We start from the raw sequence: 20,245 nt of genomic DNA, 5'->3' as shown, positions 1-20,245 counted from the left end.
GTGTCTATTCAAGGGCTTGTTTAGGATTATCCATTAAAAATGGTCGCACTGCTTCTGCAATAGCCACTCAGCTCTAGTTACACAACTCAGAGCATTCAGACTAGGAATGCATGACCATGTTCAGTAACCATAATGCTGACCCAAACTTTTAACCATTTCTTCAATTCTGAATCATGAGAATTAAGTCATGTGGTGTTCAGGTGTTGGGGCCCTATTAGCCAAACTTTGCTTCTTCATAGTGACTGGAGACAAAGGCCTTGTCTACACCTAAACTAAAGGTCAACCTAGCTGCTTCATTCAGGACTGACAATTGTCTCACACTGTGAAACAGATCGGTCGACTTAATTCCCACTATAGATGCAGATGGAAGAATTCTTCCCTTGACCTACCTACCACCTCCAGGGGTGGATTACAGACCATTGCTGTAGCAAAAGTCTGCACTATGGCAGCATAGCTTCTGTGCCACAGCTGTGCTGCTGGGGCATTTGTAGGGTAGACATGCATGGAGTTACTCTTGCCCCCTCACACTGAGGGGATAGGGTGAGGAGCTTAACACGATCAACTGGATCGCAGGGCAACAAAAAAGTTAACCTTTCCCCTACATGTGCAGAGGTGGGGTGGTTAGCTATTAAATGCCTCCTCCAGGATCAGAGATGGTCTTGAGGAGTGAGTAGATTCTTCATTCTCCCCCACTACACCTATGATAGGAGAAAAATCTCAGCATGCTCAAACGTAACGGCAAGTTGGACTCTAGTCCTAATGATCTCCAGACCCAAACATGGATTACGCTCCAATATTTGTCCAAATGCACATTTGTCTGATGTGCAGGGTGTTCAGCCCACATGCTAGGAGATTCCAGTTTGAAAAGTAAGGACGGGAACTGAAAGGAGATGCAAAATGTTCCCATCCATGGCTACCTCAGTCCAGCCCTTCCATCATCCTGAAATTTAGATAGCTCTAAGTTTATCCTCTTTTCTGTCATCCCTTTTGCAGTCTGGGACAAACACTGAAGTTAAGTTTTCAAAAAACACTCATATCCCATTTTCAGACTTGACTTAAACTAAGTACATACACTCTTGGTAATTTTACCTTCTGTGATTTGTTGGGCACATTTTCCCTGTGTGCAGTGCTTCATGGGTCTACAGCACTGTATAAATGATTAATGATATACTAAAGCTTTTTGTTGGTATTGGAGGCCGCCTTTCGCTGTCTGACAAAGAACAGACAAATCTGTTCTCACTCTCACAGGGCTTTTAGAGACCGCTAAGAGGAAGACAGACTTTAAGTGGCATTGTGCAGCAGGCCTTTCCTACTTCAGTAACAAAGCCATTCATTGTTTCTCTTCCTTTTAGATGAGGAAAGCATTCTGCCCTGTAAGAAAGAAGAACTACAGTGTGGCAACGGACTCTGCCTCCTGAACTGGCTGCGCTGTCATTACAGGAAGGACTGTGGCAGAGACTACATGTCCATCAAACTAACATGCTCAAGTGAGTTACCCTTCAATTTCCTCCATCATGGGACAGTCAATACACCTTCCTGTTGAATCATTCTCCACAGACTGCACTTCACATTAGATTTGTTCAGAGTTTGATGCTGCATGAATATGGGTGCTTGGTGGGCTTATTTATGTTTAAGTCCCTTGTTTATACTGCATGTGGATTTCAAGCAGAATACAAGCAAATAGTAGTGGAATGGATGATTTAGCTCTGCTCAATGTATTTAGCTAATTTATTATGAAAGGTGCTGCGACAAAATGCCAGTTTTAAAAAGGCAGAGTATAATCCAAAAGCTGAAATTACTGAAGCCAGCGAGTGCTGGAATCTATTAAACATTGGCAGCTATGGGTGGCTTCAGTAATTTCAGGGAAGGGGGGACAAAAACAAAAAACCATGAGGAGCAACTGCAGGCTACATTCTCTGCATTAACATTTCCAAATGCAAAGTAACCCCCGCAACTGTCAGCAGGTTAAGACATTGTGTTCCTTTCAAAGAATTACTGTAAAAGCAAAGATGTCAAATGTATTCAAAGGATTGATTTCTGTAGACAGTATGTAGGAAAGTGTTCAGGCAGTGACCAAGCAATGCCTTGAGTACTTTTTATCAATTGATAATGCAAGTTATGAAAAGTAGTACTTACAATTTCAGTGATAACTATTTACTAGTATATGGGTGATTAACAGTTTCAGCCTAGCCTGTTCCCTTGATTTTTGTTCTTGCATTGCTAAACTGCCGATTTCAAACTGTAGGAGTTTGAACTTCAGTTTTTTATATTTGGTTGCCATAAACTTGCTAAAAGGAGAGTTGTCAGAACCCTATTCCAAAGTGTAAATAGGACTAAGGGTGCACTACTGTCCTTAATTACTAGCTAGAAGCGTCCATTGACCTCATTTTCTCCTCAGTTAACACAACCTCATGCACACAAGCATATAGCTACAAGTTTGAGGAATGACTAGGAGCCAGAGTTATACTAGGGACAATAAACTGACAGCCAGCAGCAATGCACATAAAGTGACATTGAAAGCATTCATACAAGCACAAGTACTGTATTAATATAGTCTCTAATCCAAAGGCAATTAGACTCCATGAGACCTTGGAGCACAGAAAGTGTGTGTTTATTATTAAGAATTTCATAATGGCCAGAACTACTGTATTGTGTAGAAGGATGCAAGAGGTCTGGGCTTGGTGGGACCTTGGTTTCTCACCTGTCAACTTAGTGGATCTGAGGAGCTGTAGTAAAATGCACAAGTGTTCAAGGGTAATTATGAGAGCCACTCACTGCCCAAATATCCCTGCCATCTGTGCCACAAATCAGCACTAATTCAGGAGAAGATTGCTTGCAAGACCTTGTGCCTATAAGAAAAGCCCCATAACAGACATCTAAAAAGGAGTGGGGGGAGAAGGAAGAAGATGTATATAATATTCATGTCTTGGAGAGATGAATGTTTGACCTGGGTTGTTTTGGGGTGGGGGTTTCTCTTTATTTTTGTTTTTATTAAAAGCCTTGATCTTGGGATAGCCATGGCAATTGAGAGAGAGAGTAGATGCTTGACAAGGGGAAACTGACCAGTCCCTGTTTCTGCAAGCCAAATCTGAATATGCATTCTAGTGCTTTCAGAACCTTTAAAAACTTTTCTGCAAAATGAACTATTTACTTTTTAAAAAAAGAATTAAAGCAACTGACTACTTAAGTCTCAAATAAATTCCAAGCAACATGGGGTACTTCAATATATAGGATTTTCTAAATTTGTTTGCAAAGCTATCACTTCAATACTGAAATACACCCTATAAAACATGCTGATCAACAAAACAGTTAACCAGAGTCATTTTAGCATTTCTTCTGTAACAAGCTCAGAGGAACAAACATCCCATAAAACAGATCATGTATAAATAGCCACAAGTGTGGGGGAGAGGCCTATACAAAGCAAAACTGGTCTACAAGAATTCACTATATTTCCATGGAAGGACTAATTTGCTATTTGCAGCGGGACTTGAGTGCAAGGTGTCACAGTAAGGGAGGGCTGTCCAGCCTACAGGCCTGTGGGCCTTACAGTCCAGCAGAGCATTTCATAAGGCCTGCAGCCTGCTTCAAAACAATATACCAAATGGCAGATTCATTAGCATTGTGTTCTATGTGCCTGCTGCAGCCCCCCTGCCCATTTTCTACACTTCTGAGACAAATAAAGAAACCAGTGCATAAAATGTGTTTTTAAAAAGACAATACTATATATAGCAACAACTCATCTAAATACATATGAAACAAGCTGAACTTTAAATATAAGACACAGGGAACTCAATCTTATTAAAAAAAGATCAGTAGAAGCACAAGGTTGTACTTAGGTTTGTGGCCCTCTTGTGTACTAAGTTTGAGCACCACTGCAGTAAGGCACTAGTACATTTCCCAAAAGTCTCAAAACAAAAGCAAAGAGTTTCATACAAGGCAGTTGCCACAATCAGGCATCTCTGCCAGTTTAAGAAGGCGTTGCTAATACCAAGGGCTGTTAAAATACGCACTACAATGAGATAGGAAGCCTGTATGAATGAACTAGCATGCTATTTATGCCCACCTACCACCACCCCAAACTGTATTGCCACAGAATCTCAGTATAGCAATGACTATTGTTCAAGTGCTGACAGATTTTCATATGTGAGCAACCACCTATAGCAGGGACCCATATCTGAAGATTCAGCCATGTGTGCAAGGAACAAAACAACCCCCCTCCCCCCACACACAATTGGGCAGAATAAAAAAATTTTGCCTAAAGGTCGTCTTAGCCTTTAGATTTAATACTATATAGCTGCATTCTGTGCACACTTTATTGCTATAAATGTGCAAGAGTGGATCCATTTGCATCATATGAAATGTGTTACTTATGGGTTCTCCTCCCAACAGATTTTAAGTCCTGTGTCTCCATAGTTATCTGGTTTCTTACATGGTGCTCATCACCTTTGCATCTGATCATACAGTACAATCAGTAATAGCTTTCAGACAGTGATTTTACCTCAGGACATGAAGCAAAGCATAAGGGCACTTACCCAGCTTAAGGGAGGTTTAGATTGTAACCAATTACTTCCAGCACCATACCTGAGGAAGCAGCAAAGTTGTACCTGATCTAGAAATAGCTCACAGGAAGGATGTTCTCAGCTTGCTTTTCCAGCTCATTTACAATGCTTTCTCCTCACGGCTCTGCTTTTCGACACCTTCTCAGGTACCTGTGGGGTATTTTAGGCAGTTGTGCTAAAAAGAGGCATCATGGGGTCTTGGTTCAGCCTAGGTCTGATCTTAGGAAGTCTTTTGGGGGTAAACACTCAGCCCAGACTTTTCAATAACCTAATTCCACATGCACAGCCTTTCTATACACAGTGGTGCCTGCTTACATTAGCTGTTTCATGGCTTTCCATGTAGTGTGTATTGTGGTGCATCTGCTCACATTCTGTACAAACCCTTATTTCTTTCAGTGATATTTTAAGACTGTTATTTACAGGACTCCAGTTCTCAATCTATAATTCAAGACTTCTTAAATACCATACACAGCTTGAGGCTGCATCTGATATGCTGGGTTGCCCCAAAATCAAATGCAATTATAAATTGCTGACAGCAAATTCAGTGTTATTTTTGTCCCCAACTTCTAGTATTTGGGGACTAAAGTCATTTCAAATGTGAGACATCCTTCTTTGTTGCAAAAAGTATCTGGTGTTTCCTGGCTTAATAATAATGGTAACAGGGTTTTAATTCAGCAAGTCACAAGTTAAATCAAATCTATCACTCAAAAAACCTAATAAGACCACCAAAAGTAGTGAAAAATGTCAACTGGAGAAAGCAACACCATGCACATTACCATGTTCAAAATAGGATGAGAAAATTGGATTGTGTGCTTAAGGGCACTTGAGTTGGCACTGCCTTGAGTGTTACATTCAGTCACAGCCTCAGTAAAAAAAACCCACATTCACAGGCACGTAGGCAATCTGTCACAAAGTACAAACCTTATTTACACAGGCATGTCTAGAATGTGTGCGCAACTTACAGGCTAGTTGAAATTTTTTCCAATAGGATGGAAAGGACCTTTGTTGTGTTTCAACTAGTAAAATGCTTTAATTAGTACTTCCTTTCAGCTAGTGTCTGATCTTGCAAGATATTGAGTACAGCAACTCCCAGTGAACATTTCAAGCACTCAGACCTTGAAATCAGACCCAAAGGTTCCAGGAATCAGGCATTTAGACAAATTACCAATGCTCTTTATTAAAGCTCAGAATTAGTGTGGTTTTTAGCCTATAATACATACACAGCTTCTCATTAAGGATAGTGTGGTACACCCACAAATGTAAATCTGTTAGGGAGGAAAAACTGTCAACCCTTGCAAAAGCCTCACATCACTGATAAGGAGACAACAGGAAAAGTGCAGTTCCCTTTATAATTTACCATTTAAAAACAATTATGAGTTTAAGTTAGCATTAAAATAGTTGAATGCATGCCTCACTTACTTTGCAAGTCCCTGGACTAGGATGTGGAGTAAAAATGCAATTAAATCTGTCACACAAGACCTTTATTGGGTGTGCTGGCATTTTAGAAGACTATCCTCTCTAATATCAATTAGAAATGTTGATATTTCTAGACAGTACAGTTTGTTTTTTTAAGTGCTGGGTTAATAGAAATTTCTTTATACAAGAAGATCACGACAGTCTTTAAGCAAAACTGATTTCATCTACATTTCAAACAGATGAAGTAAACATCACCACTATTTCCGTTACATCTAACTTCTGCAGAAACTTTTATTAAGAGAACTAGAGACAGATTCTGATCGCAGTTACAATGATGAAGATCTAGAGTAATATTGAGGTCAATGAAGTTAGTTATAACAGTTTATATTCAAACTGAGACGGGTTGGACTCCTTGGGAAGCCACATGATGTGTGGAGATACCACTGAATCTACCTGTTCTGCCAGCATGGGCCCCCTTTAACTGGTCTTGCGGAGCCAGCACACACACAGGGACAATGCAGCGTAAGTGACTCGCTCCAGCTTCTGATGTCCACCTCCCTTGGAATGCAAACCCAAAAGCTATATTATGAAATTTGCCCCCTCCCTCAATTTGGAGGGAGATGTGTACACTTCTTGTCCCCCCCTTTCCCCATTAGAAATTACAGAAGCTGTTTAATAACTACAACTTCACTATAAAGGCAGATTTGAAGTGGTAAAGGGGTAACAAAAAGCAGATTACTAAGCAAATAAAAACAAACATGCAAACTAAGCTGGTTTCACTAAAGAAATTGGTTACAAATAGTATCTCACACTAGATATTGTTGCAGGCAGTTTGTAAAGCTTCTCTGGTTCAGTGTTCCAGCTATATTCCTTTTCAGACTGGACCGGTCTCAGTCTGGACTCCCCCTTGCCTTCAGTTTTTCCTTCTTGGGCAGACAGGCTATGGAGAGGAGGCGCCCTGTTTGCTTTCCTCCCCACCCTTAAATAGGATTTACATAAGGTGGAAATCTTTTGTTTCCCAAACTTGACCCCACTTCCCTCACAGTGGAAAGTTACAAGAAGTCCCAGGTAATGTTTTACTATCCGGTGACAAGAGCACCTGAGTCTGTAGGATCACAGTGTCCATGAGTCAGTGGCAGTATGGAGTGTCCACAGGAAAGCCAAGCTTTTTACAGTTCATTGTCCTCGCTGATGGGCCATCCATCCTGTCTGGCTTTTCCATTGTTGTACCTGAAGTGTTAGCAGTGGGCGTCACCCAAACAATCAGTTTAAATACCGATACAGACAATATTCCTAACTTTAGATACAGAAATTATACAGGCATACAAATTGGATAATTACATTCAGTAAATCATAGCCTTTCCAATGATCTCACATGAGCCATCTTGCATAAAGTATATCTCAAGCATATTTTCATAAAGCATATGGAATGATGTTACAAACAGCTCATAATCTGGTCCTGGCTGTTTGCTTTTGGCTCTGTAATATGCAAAATGCTAGATGAAGCAAGAACTAGCACTAGAAAAGTCTTATTGCCATTTTCTCTGGGGAGAGGGGAAGGGGAGGAAGCAGATCTATGGCTACATGTTAGACAAATAAGGAGAGATTTCATGGTGAGGGTTTGGACCTTCTTCTAGGTTCCTTTACCTGAAAGGACAAGGACTGCCTTAATATCTTCCCTTCTGAGCCAGAATTGATCTGCAAGGGGTCCTTGGAGGTAGTATAATTGCAAAAGGGGTGGGGGGAAAGAAGAGAGACTATTAAAAGCTTGATTGTTACATTAAGGGAGTGATGAGTTCAAATGTAGATAAACCAGAAGTCCATAGAGAATAGGTCTCTGCATTTATCTATCCTTTCAGACCATTGGATACCAACAGTCAGCAATTCCATCACAAGTCTGTGCATTTAAGAACACACATTATTGGTCTGCAGTGGATCCTATTAGTTACTTGTTCTGTAGTTTTGATGAGCTGACTGGATAGAAAGAACACCTGTCCTTTTTCTACTCCCCAAACAAAAGTCTAAGTGGTCTAAGGTTTTGCCATGTGGCATTCCTTAAGAGAAAAATTTAAGCAGATAATTTTGGAAGTGAATTTCCTTTGAGATACAATGATCATAAACCATGATGAGACTTCTGAATGGACAGATTGAATTTCAGCCTTTACCAGATTCATTGAGTCTATGGGATGTCAAGTGAAGAGTTTCTGCATATAGTGGACCAAACATGATTTTAAACCCTGAAAGATTTTTCAGCCCGCCATAATTTACAGAAAGAAAAATGGCAATTTCCATCTTTGCTTAAATTAATTCCTTTTTGATTTAGTTTTTATAATCATTGCTTTTGTGCTTCTGGGTTGAAATTCTCCCCTCTGCAGAGGGCCTGCAAAAGGTTGGCACAGCACTTAACCCCTAATAGGACTTACTTTAGTGGGACTTCAGTGTCCACAGCTCTGGTGTTAGCTCTCTGCACAAGGGCAAATATCCCCTTATTTCAGAAACTTAAATACTCAAAACCAAATTGTGCTCTAGTAACATCTTGGGGTACAGTAGGTCCAAACTTTGCACTGTGGGGAGGTGTGCAGGTTAAGAACATCCCAAAGAGTTTCCCGCACCTCTGTCTCTCACAAATTATGTTCAGTCTACTATAGCATGGATGGAAGACAGGAACCTCTCTAAAAAGTTGTTGGGAGAAAAGTTGGTCCATTGGTTTAACCATTGTCTAGGACTTATCAGATCTGGATTCAAGTCCGTGCTCTTGACCAGACTTCCTATTTAACCTCGGTCAAGTCATTTAGCCTCTGTTCCTCATTATCCCCATTTTACAGATGGGGAGAATAGCACTTCCCTACCTCATAGAGGTGGTAGGAGGACAGACTAATTGATGGTTGTGAGGCTTTCAGATACTGTGTTAGAGGTGGACACACATACCTTAGCTGGAAGGCTTTGTTGGCCTCCTTTCATCCACAAGACATGGGGAATTGCAGCCTATGATGTAGATGGTTTGCAATGTCTCATGTGACTAGGCCAATGAGATTTTCATTATTTTTGGCAGTTATTGCAAGTGTATGGATCTTGGTTGGGAGCTGCTTGCTTCCTCCAGGCTCTTTTCTCTTCAAGCTGCAGGAGCCAGCTTCTGTTGTGGATTTTGATACACTGATGAAGACTATGGCAAGTGTCTGTAACAAATGGCGCCAAGATTTCCCCATTGGTCAGGGTCAATTCCCAATTCCTTTATATCTCACTTGCATGTTTCTTTATAGCAAAGCTTGGGATGTCCTGTTCTTGTTCCCTCTGATAGCTCCCTGTATAGCATGTTCTTGGGTATGCATCTGTTTCCCAACCTACTCAGCTGGCCCAGACTGTGCAGTCATCTTTGCTTGAACAGGGCTGTAACAGTTGGTAAATTTGCCCTTTGAAGAACCTTTGCATTGGTGACTTTATCCTGCCATTTGGTGTTGCATATGCAGCGTAAGCAACGTAGGTAGAAACTGTTCAACCTTGACTCCTGATGAGCATAAGTTCTCCATGTTTCCCCACCATACGAGTGTGCTGAGGATGCAAGCTTGGTACACTAGCATTTTGGTTTTGATGGTCAGCTTTGAGTTGTTCCATGCTCTTTTAGTCTGCTAAAGGTGGTGGCAGCTTTTCCAATGCGAACATTTAGGTCTTCATCCAGTGTGAGGTTGGTGGTCACTGTAGAACCTAAATAGCTGAACTACTTCTAGCTGGTTTGCATTTAAGGTAATTGAAGGATCTTTTGGAAACCGCTGTCCTAATACAACCATTAGTTGGAAGGTCAAAACCATTAGGTCAGGTCAGAATTGAAAACCTGCTACTGCTATGATTGTAAGCAGTACAACCTGTACTGGCCAACACCGAGTGGTGAGTGGTGGTTAATTAACCCAGAAACCTCAGGAAGCACCAACAGCTTTGGGCTGATGAGTGCCTGAGGCGGGTAGTGGAACCCTTGATGGAGGAAATGCGATCAAAAGGCAGACGAGCAAATTCACTCAGTGGTTTTGCCAACTACATCCACACAGAACAGATTGGGTCCTTCAGCTCTGGTTGATAACCAATCTAGGAGTGGAGCCCTGAAAGACAGGCAGATGGAACATCTCCACTGCTCTGGCAACTGCTGCAGCATAGCTGGTTCCAAATGTATCAACTCCCATCCTTCCTTTGGTCCAAACCAGTGAAGTCAAGAGGGGGACGCTGACTCACGGGCAAAGCAGCGCCTCCATAACTGCCCAGGCTATTGCAGCCACATCACATGGAGAGGACACTCCATCCTTGCTGAACAAGTGAGACTCGAGAGGTGTGTTGAGGAACGTACAGCCAGTGGATCTGTGACTATATGCATATACCAGACAATTATTCCAAACCTCTTCGAGAGAAGAGGGACACAGATGCCAGAAAGGTTGCTCTGGCCATAATGGAATGTCTGGTTCTCTGCCCTGTAACAAGCACCTGTTAAAGTAAGAGCTGTCCATGGTGGAATCCCTATTTCCAAAGGAAGGAAGAAATTAAATGTGTTGTACATAGCTGGAACAAGACAGCAGATGTCAGTTTTTGTGCAAGTAACGCTCAGAAGATTCAGCTATTTTTCATGTAATTAGTAGGGCACTTTTATAATAAATCAATTAATTGCATTACCAAGCAGCTGGTGAAACTGTCAGAAAGCACACAGGTGTTCTATATTTTACTATTATGAATTTCTATCAGCCCCAAACCCCTTTCATACTAATAGCTACTCACTCCAGTGAGTTATTTTGGTTTTGTTCCACTTCTCCCCCAGTTTCCTTCTTAGAAGCTGGTATAAGTGAGAGAATGTCAATGAATAAAGTTGGTACTGGAACAACATGGACTCTACGTGATAGACAGGTTGAATAAAACCAGTGCTTAAATGGCATACATGTTCCACTCATTCATTGACATATCAAGAGTCTGAAGCAGTGATTGTTTTCTAACTTATGCCCCAACCAGGCTAAAAATGTCTACAACTGAATAAAAAAATCTGACAGTTGGTGAAAGTCAGCAGAGTGCACTTTCTAATATGTTACTGCATTCAGGACAAGGAATGCAGGTAATCAGTAGTTTCTCAAGAGGCAATTTTATCAGCCATTTGAACAATTGTTTTCATATAATGCAGCTATACATAGCTATCCAGAGGGGCTTAGCACCTTTGGAGGAGAAAAAATTCTGCCAAGTAGTCGTAGATACTATACAATATTATGGGAGAGCCTAGCTCAGAGTTTTCAAACGTCATTGCAGAGTGACCCACTTCTGACAACAAAATTCTATGTGACCCTGGGTGTGGGGACAATGGGCCAGAGCCTGAGCCCTGCCACCCCAGGTTTGGGGTGAAGCTCAGGCTTCCGCCTCAGCTGTCGGTCCCAGCAAATCTAATGTTGGCCCTGGCAACCCCATTAAAATGGGATCACAATCCAGAGTTTGAGAATCACTGAATTACCACTACCAAACTAAAGGGGAGGAGGAGTGGTTTCTCTGCCTCTAAGGGAAATCAGAATTCACATACACCCACCCCTAAGTCATCCCTACCCACAAGGGCTCCTAAAAATACTTCACAGGAGCACCTCTCTTTTGCCTTTAGAATGGACCAGTTTGTTTTAAAGACACCTGCCATTTGGGATAAACTGTTCCCAGACAGCATAAATACAAGGCCTTTATACAAATAAAGGCACCTCACTTCAAATTATACAAGTTTAACAGTTTGTTAAGTTCAGTATTCTTAGTGCAACTTCCAGGAACAAAGCATACACATTTCCAACTAAAACTTAATAAAAGTTTGTTTGCCCAGTACTTTCTCAAACCATAACCAATGAAGAAGGCAAAAGCATTTTTCTTTAAAATAGATTCCCCAGCCCATTAGTTCTCGTCTATGCAGTCACATGCTAGGGATGTGAAGATTTATCCCAGGCTAAAAGGAAATTGTGGAGAGCCTGTTAAAACACTGATAGCACATCAATCCCTGAAGCAGGCCAATGAAAGTGGATGGGAACACAAAACACCTCCTGCCCAGAGTGTCATTAATGTCACCTAATACTCTCAATTCAGTCAGTGACTGAAAAGGGGAGGGAGGAGGAGAGAGAACTTTTTTATTTTTATAAAACCAGATATAGTGGTGTCCATCAGAGACAGTACCTTTACCAATAGTTACTACAATGTGTTAGGTACCTGAGGGACCCATTTAGAACAGGAAAAGCTATGGTACTTCAAATATGCAAATAGTGAAAGACAAAAATGGAAGGGTCAGGAAAAATGGGAGGAGCTAAGGAAGAGTTTAAGTTAAATACCAGGGGAAGTTCTTAATTGCTAGAAGAGACATTAGACAGAGGAGCAGATTCCAGAGGGAGGTTGATATGGCACCATTACTACATGTATCTAAAAACACATTAGAAGATATTTTTAGCAGGAATGACATACTGAGCAGTCACACTGGATAGCCCAAATGGTCTTTTTGGCCCTAGCATTCCTGGGTCAAATCCTCATGTGTTCTCATCATGTACAATTTCTATTTGTATCAGTGTGACATGTTGCTGCTCAGTACCGCAAGATCTGGCCCAATATGCTGTTCCTTTTCCCACCCATAAGAAAAAAAAGCACCCAGATTCTTGTTTGTAAGCCCCTGCTTTTTTATCCAGGCCACAATTACTGGTTTTTGAAGATCATTCTGTATTCACAGTAGTGAGCATTTGTTCTATTGCCTGAGGACATGGCACCAACCCCAACCACCTGAGTTGGGGAAATGAGGAGGGTGGCTACTAACAAGAAGCATTTAAACAAACAGTTCTGGCTAGAAACAGAAGATGAAATAGAAGGGCAAGTGTTTAATTCTCAATCCAGCTTGCTAGTGCAAAAGAATATTAAGAAAAACTGATCAGCTGTAGGTAGAGGATTCAGAGCAGGAGACAGACACTTAGAGAGAAGTAAAGGTTAACAAAATAAGTTCAGCATCAAAAAACCTTTTAAGAGCAGGAGGCACAAGGATGAATGAACAGTGGTGCCAAGAAAATAGCTGCAAGCAAAGCTGGTGGTATAGGAAGAAATAGTAGGGATGTTTGTCACATATGGGATGTGTTAGATCTCTCCAGCCTTAGCTACAAGTCCATTTGTATCACTACTGGATAGTGCAGCCAGATACAAGGCTTTTTGAATTAGGAAAAAAGCCATGTTGATCATTCTGCAATAACAGCAGATGACAGTTGTAGGGTTTCCTTGTAAGCTACCATACAGTACATGCATTTTAAAAAACAACATTCATATTCAAAAGCAACATGCCCATTATGGGGCTGGGGTTTTAAGAAAAAAAGAAAAAAATCACTTCTCCACTGACATTAAAAGGAGATTAGAGTATTTAAAAGACAACTGGGGAAATAACCACTCCTTGAGTTAGATGGGGCTTACACTCACCTCCCACACTTCTCCACACTCCAGAGGGGCAGACTAGGCACTGGCTTCCCAGTTTTGTTGTCCTGACAAAACTATGATTAGTACTTGCCACCCCTACATTTTATTAAGACAATTTTGCAAAAAGCTGTGTTATCTACATAAAATGTTGAGGCCCTGATCTACTACAAAGCCAAAATGAAGGAATGTAGGTGAGTACTTTTGCTATAAAGCCACAGTTACCTACCCTGTTAACTCATGTTTTACTGCTGTCTGTTTTTATCAATACACAAAGGGTCTCAACAGCTAGGTCACTTTATAATTAACAATAGGTCTTCCAGTCCATCAGGGAAAGAAGAATATTGATTGATTTCTTTCCTTACACAAATTTGGGAGAAAGAACCAGAGCCCCGCCAAAAAAAGCCAGTGACATACCTCAGGTTATCATCCACCACCATCTGCAGCATCAACACTGGGACAGTACTCACACTCTTCATCCCCACTCACACAATTAGGCTTCTGCTCTACCTTTATAAAGTTTCCTCTTGCCTTGATAAGTTGTTAACTTGGTGCAGCTGAGACTCTTCCAGCTCTGTCATTAGTAGACCTTGGCAACCAGCATCTAGTCCTCAGGTGCATGTATTTGAGCATAAATACCCAGATCCCCTCTTAAGACACCAAATACCCTGTGACATGTAGCTAGCACTAACAGTCATGAAAAGGACAAATGTCCTTTACCAAGAGACTAAAGATCACATTGTATCCTCAATCTTTTGTGCAAAACACCCCAGGACATCTCTGAGGATGTAGAATAGGGTAGAATATAAATTTATGCTTTGGATGAAGTGCGTGTGTGAGACAGGCCAAAGGATGTAATAATGAAAGTACAGAGGAGGCATTGGTCTGCGATAGCAGATGCTGGGGCTCAGGGCCCAATCCTGAAAGATGAGGCTCCTCAACTTCCACTGAAGCTACTGGCTGAGGAAGGCATTGAGCAGGACCTTGCAGGATCACGATCCACATCCCAAAGTTCTTGCTCAGACAAAACTCTCACTAAGATCAGTGGGAGCTTTTCCTGAATAAGGATTGAGCCAAGACTTTAGGATTTGGCCAGGGGAGAGCTGAAAGATTAAAAAGCTATTGCCTTTGGTTTGCTTTTACTCAATAAGTTTTTAGTTGTTCATTTCAGTTTGATTCAGTGGATTGGTTTCAATTTTAATGTTTCATTGAGCTGTGATTACCACGAAAAGCATGAGTAAGTGTGTTTAAAACTGCAGTTGTATGGGCTCTAACAGTATTAGAGCTTGCGCCTCTAAAAGTCCAAGATACTATATTTCATACAAGTTGTGAAGGAGATTAGAGGAGAGGGAAGGCATGGTTGACAGTGCGGGCACACTCTCTCTCTGTCACTGTTTAGATAGAAAGTGACATGGGGCCTGATTCTCCACCCTGTTATACTTGTTTTACTTTGGTGTAATACCATTGAAATCAGTGGAGTTATATGGGTGTAACACAGTGGAGAATCAGGCCATAGTATTTAGAAGGTGCCCATCACTCATGTATTTCAGTAGGGAATGTACCAGCTGCTGGCCAGCATTCTTGTTGCATACATAAAAGTGAATGGCAGAGCTGCCGTCTCTCCCTGTATTTGTGTATTCCTTTAGGGGCAGAACTGAGCCCAGATTTCAGCAGACCTCTTGTGAATAATGACATGCAGATGTAGCCCACATAGCACCATGTTCTTTGAGGGGTTATGGAAGGGTTAGGCAGCGGGGGTGACTAAGGTAGCTTGCCAGTAATAGATGCAGAGCTTTGTTAGCCTGGAAGGGAATCAGGAAATTTGTCTTTGGGAAGCTTAGGGGATTTCCACAGTAGGTGGGGAAGGATCTGGGAAATTATCAGTGGTGGGATTGAGAAAGGTTGAGTCCCCAAGTTCATCTTTCAAGGTGTCTGTCTAGAGTCAGAGCAGACTTGCAGGCAGGAAATTGTATAGATTTATTCTAGGAGAGGTTGCTATCATATACTCAGCATATAGCTCCATCCTGGAGGATTAAGGGGGCTCAAACTGTTCTCAGTGGATACCAAGACATCTTTAAGACTTGCTCTGGCAGGATGCCCATGCTTACTCTTATCAGGAACCACAGTTTCTTAAGGTGAATTCTTTGGGACACATTTTTCTTTTTGTTCTTTGCTCATACAGCGCCTTGCACAATGGGGTTCTGGTCCATGACAGGGACTCCCAAGTGCTACCACAATACTCATAATACTGGCCTATATATTCAACATGAATCCTGTAATCTCAGTACTGTGTATTGCATGGATCACAGTAGTCATGGGGGGAATGTGAGTAGTCACATGTGTGCGTCCACAGCAGTGCCTTATATTACAGAAAACTGGGTATGGTCAGATATATTCAGGGAGCAGAACAATCCCACCCATTCTATAGAAAGTTCGTTTTAATAATAATTACACACACATACACAAAATTCATTTCATCGTGCAGGGTCAGAAATCCTTGCAGCTCAACTGGACTTCACAATATAACAGTTCTCCTTTCAGAGAAGTAACAGAACTCCTACCCTAGCATACTCTGGAGTAGTGTAGTTTTAGCACTAAATACAGGGTTTTAATTTAATCTGCACAACTACCATGAAATTTGGCCTGTTGGGACAGAATGTGAATTATTTAAGTGCATTCTACTACGAATATACTTTTCTAGCTTCCTGTATCAATCAACCTGAATCCCTCTATGAACAAGTAGGTTCTCTGTCTCTCTTTTTGTATTTTACTCTATAGCAATTTTCTGCTGTTAAATCCTCACACACTACAAGTAGAACTACTGTTAAGTCTGAACAAAAGCCTTCGTATTCCATGTACTCAAGAGATACTGCCCTGAAAAGCAATGCATGGATTTGTTCCAGTTGAGAAAATAAGCTAATATTTCCCTTGCTGTTAAAGGAAATCAGATGTATAATCTTTGCTCAAGAGTTAACCATAAATTCCTTTGAAGATACCACCACTTAGCAAAACAGTGCTGACTTGTAACAGTTTAAATGTATGTGCTTTTCCCATTCTTCTCCTGATACCCTTTTAGGATAGAAACTGTAATTATGCTTACGTTTTAACTGTTTTACCATATTTCCAACTCCCTCAATGTCATTGTTAGTATTGAATTCAACAACGGGCCTTTAATGTCTCTCTGTAGGCTTAAGTGCTCTCCTGAACTGCGGCCTAAGTACCTTGTCTAAAGTCACCGGAAATGAGTGGCTTCATACAGATCAGAAACTCCTGACTCCTAGCCCTGTGCTTTCACCATACTCGTCGGTGAACCTTGCAAGCCACTGACAGCTGCTGGGATCACAATTTTTTTGCCACAACATATAGCTCTACACAATAATATTTCCAAGTTTGGGCACATTTTGCTGGCTTACCTTGCAATTACAAACATAAAGCAGGGAGGCCCTTGAAGTTTCTTACATGTAACCCCCAAGAGGCTAGGTCCAGCATACCCCAAGGAAACTAAACACAAGGTAATTGGAGACGAGATGAAAAATGGCTAGGAGAGCAAATTTAAAAAATACAAAGGGGCTAGGGGACCCAAAGGTTTCTTTAAAAATGTAAGTTCAGATTTGCCTTAGGTCATGACTGAAATTTTTTATGTGGTTTCAGTTGAGTCCCATGTGGAAGAGCTCTGGTAACATAGTGATATGGACACAGAGAAATGTTCAGAACTGCTAGTCTGTGCTCCAGAGAGAAGGCAGTAGTTAAAAAGCAGGGCAGGATAAGGTCCATTGGCAGATATGGACAACCTTGAAAAAAACCTGTGTATGTGTGAGACTAGCCAATGCTAGCGCCTGTCATGATCATGAGCAATAGCAATTCACCGGAACTAGTAAATACAGTTTGTAGTTGAACAAAAAGAATTAATCTATCTTGAAGGGAAGCAAAACCCTGGACCAAACATTCCTTCCCTGTTCTGCTGCCTGCAGCATGGAGGGAAAGGGAACAAAGGTGCACATGTACTGAGTGGCATGTGTAAGCAGTGTAAATAAACTGGACATCCAGAAGCTCTCATTGTTCAACTGACTGTTGGGCACTTTTAAAAATCTGACCACTTCATTTAAACACCAAATAGGAACTGAGCTCTTTTGAAAATCTGACCTCTGCTGTGGGTGCAGAAGACTTCTGAAAATCTAGCCCTTTGCATTTACTGTGAACAAACAGAAAAGGAGTACTTGTGGCACCTTAGAGACTAACAAATTTATTTGAGCATAAGCTTTTGTGAGCTACAGCTCACTTCATTGGATGCATTCAGCCATTCTAGCAATTTTTTCACAAAGGAAAAATGTCAGAACTGTTTGTAGTAATCAGCTGTGTTGGCAAGATTTTTATAAGTGTCACTAAAGTGTAAATTATCGCACTGACTCAGGGCAGCAAGACTGACAAAGGAGACGGAACTTTCTTATTTTCATTTAGCAGGGGAAGACGAATGTTGTTCTCTCTCTCTTTATCTCAGGCTGAAATTGTTGGCTCAGTGGCAGGAGCACTGGGATGCATTTCTGCTTCTTGGGACCAATGGATTAGTGCCAAGGGGATGAAATTTGCATCTTGAGCTTGTCAGTGAGCTAGTTGTTTTGGATTAGTACATTGCTCCAGGAAAATCTAATTCTGGCTAGGAAGGGGTTTATGGATGGAAGTATGGAACTGGAGGTAGTCAATGAAATACAAAGGGAGGACTCATTACTTTAATAAAAGAAAGGGAGGTTAGCTGCTGAGCCCAATTCCCACAAGTAGAGCCCTGCAAATCTGTGGGTGTCCGTGGACCATTTTTGCGGATCGCAGATCGGATGGGGATACAAGTTTTGTTTGGACTCCAGATGTTTTCTGTCCAAGCTAGCTTTGCTGACAAGAGCATATGCAAAGTACTCTACTCAATCTCTTTTTGAAAACACACGATAGAACTTGAAAGCTAAAGGGAAGGACATAAGGCTAATCTGGTGATGGAAATGAATAAATTAGAGAAGCAGGTTAAACCCCTTAACCTCCGCAGACTGGGAAAAGGAGATGCCATTGGGATAAAACCAAACTAAAAAAAAATCTAAGAAATGTTAGTTGGTGTTCACAGGTTTGGCGGAATATAAACCAAAGTAAGAAGAAAAATCAGAACAGATACCATATTTCATTATAAACTAAAACGACTACAGAGGTTGTCATGGAAGAAATAAAACAACAGCAATCCCTAATGAAAAATAATGAAAATATTGGGGGGTGGGGGGAAATCCTTGTCTACATTATAAATGTGTTCTTTTCTGTTTTAATTCTGTTTTCCTTTTTTAATACAACCCGTGTAATATTCATCAAAAATGTCTTAGCTTAAGGAAACAGATACAGTGCTGATAATTCAAAAGATCAGGAAAGGCACAGCGGAAAAATAAATGTATACAGAAGCAATAAATTGCAGCATAACATAAAGCAGAGCATCAGGCAGCAATGGCGCAGTGTAGCGGAATATCTACTGTGTAGTTTTCTTTGGAATCACAAAACAAATAGATGGTTGCAAGGAGTTAGGAGTTGTTTCTATCATGTTTGTTGTTTTAGGAAAGGCATGTTCATTTGACACAAAGTGATAACCTCACCCCAACCTATCCGAATTCACTGGCTTCTTGGCTCACCAACTCAGTAGACCAGCAGAACCATTTGTTTTCAGGAGACTGCAATGCAGTTAGCACATTGCTGGTCTTTTCAGAAACCACAAAATAAAGTACACGACTGACAGCATTTTTCCATGCTGGTTCTAACAGAGGTCAACATGGGATTCCATAACTGAACAAGCCAAACAGTGTCACTGGCTGAAGTGCATGTACACTGGGTTTTTTTTTCTGCTTGCAAGAGGGATTTTTGTTTTGTATTGATACTACCATCATAATGGTTTGATTTGCAGAAAATCCTCACACACTGTGTGATAACTGGTAGCACTAATACCATGCTCTCACACAGACGAGCCCATAGGGAGGGTACAGATAGGCCCATAGGTGCAGACTTTCTCTCTCTACCTGGGGGAGTACTCAAACCCCCGTCCGCCCCAGCCCTGCCCCCATTCCTCCCCTTCCTCCAAGCCCCCCACTGCCCTATCTCTTCCTGCCCCTGCCCCAGGCCTCACATTCACTCCACCCTTTCTTCCAAGCCCCCACTTCTTTCCCACACACACACACCCCATCATGCCCCAGCCCCTGAATACCTGATCCGGGCGTGCTGGGAAGGAGGAGGGGAGTTTGGCTGCTGGCGGGTGCTAAGAAGCCGGAAAAAATTTTCCATGGAGCACCCGTGGTGTTGGCGCCTATGGTTAGGCCTTGAACTCTGTAAGTTCCTGATGCATTATCTAGTCAAGGGAAGGGGGCAGGGTTGGCAGTATTGTGTAGGAGATGGGCTTCCAACCATAGGAATATCCCATGATTCATTGCAAAATCCAGAAAGGGACATGTCCTCCTGGTCTTTAGCTGTATGACTCCACTTCCCTTGAGACAGTCCTTATTCTCCAGCAAGGGGTTTTGGCACCATAGAACAGGGCTCCACGGAATTTCTCTCATGCCCGAGCCACACCCAGCCAGCTACATTTACCTCTAAAAAGAGGAGCCACAAAGTTCATGTCAAGGTATATTCACCGAGAGGGGCTACTGTGGAATCGAAGATATGCAGGGGAGGGGAAGGGAACGCTGATTTGGTTCTGCTTTGTTCTAGTCTCATCCCATCCGTGTTTTGTCTTGGAGGAGCTTTAGTTTCTACACTGTGGAGGAAACTGAGAACAAAACAGAATATTTATTGAACAGCATCTTCTTTTACCACTTCACAGCCACGTCAGCCTT

General features: G+C 41.6%; 1 protein-coding gene across 1 annotated transcript in view; it reads left to right on the top strand.

The window, feature by feature from the left end:
• The window catches only part of BEAN1 (brain expressed associated with NEDD4 1), a 111,942-nt gene that overhangs the window by 15,457 nt on the left and 76,240 nt on the right, over positions 1-20,245 (top strand). The window contains 1 exon segment of the mRNA XM_048817031.2: positions 1,353-1,487. Coding sequence (XP_048672988.2) covers positions 1,353-1,487 — 135 coding nt within the window.

Source organism: Caretta caretta, chromosome 12 (genome assembly GCF_965140235.1).
Source record: "Caretta caretta isolate rCarCar2 chromosome 12, rCarCar1.hap1, whole genome shotgun sequence".
In the NCBI taxonomy this organism is placed as follows: Eukaryota; Metazoa; Chordata; order Testudines; family Cheloniidae; genus Caretta; species Caretta caretta.
The sequence above is the reverse complement of the archived record's forward strand: the minus strand, read 5'-3'. Positions and strand labels throughout refer to the sequence as shown.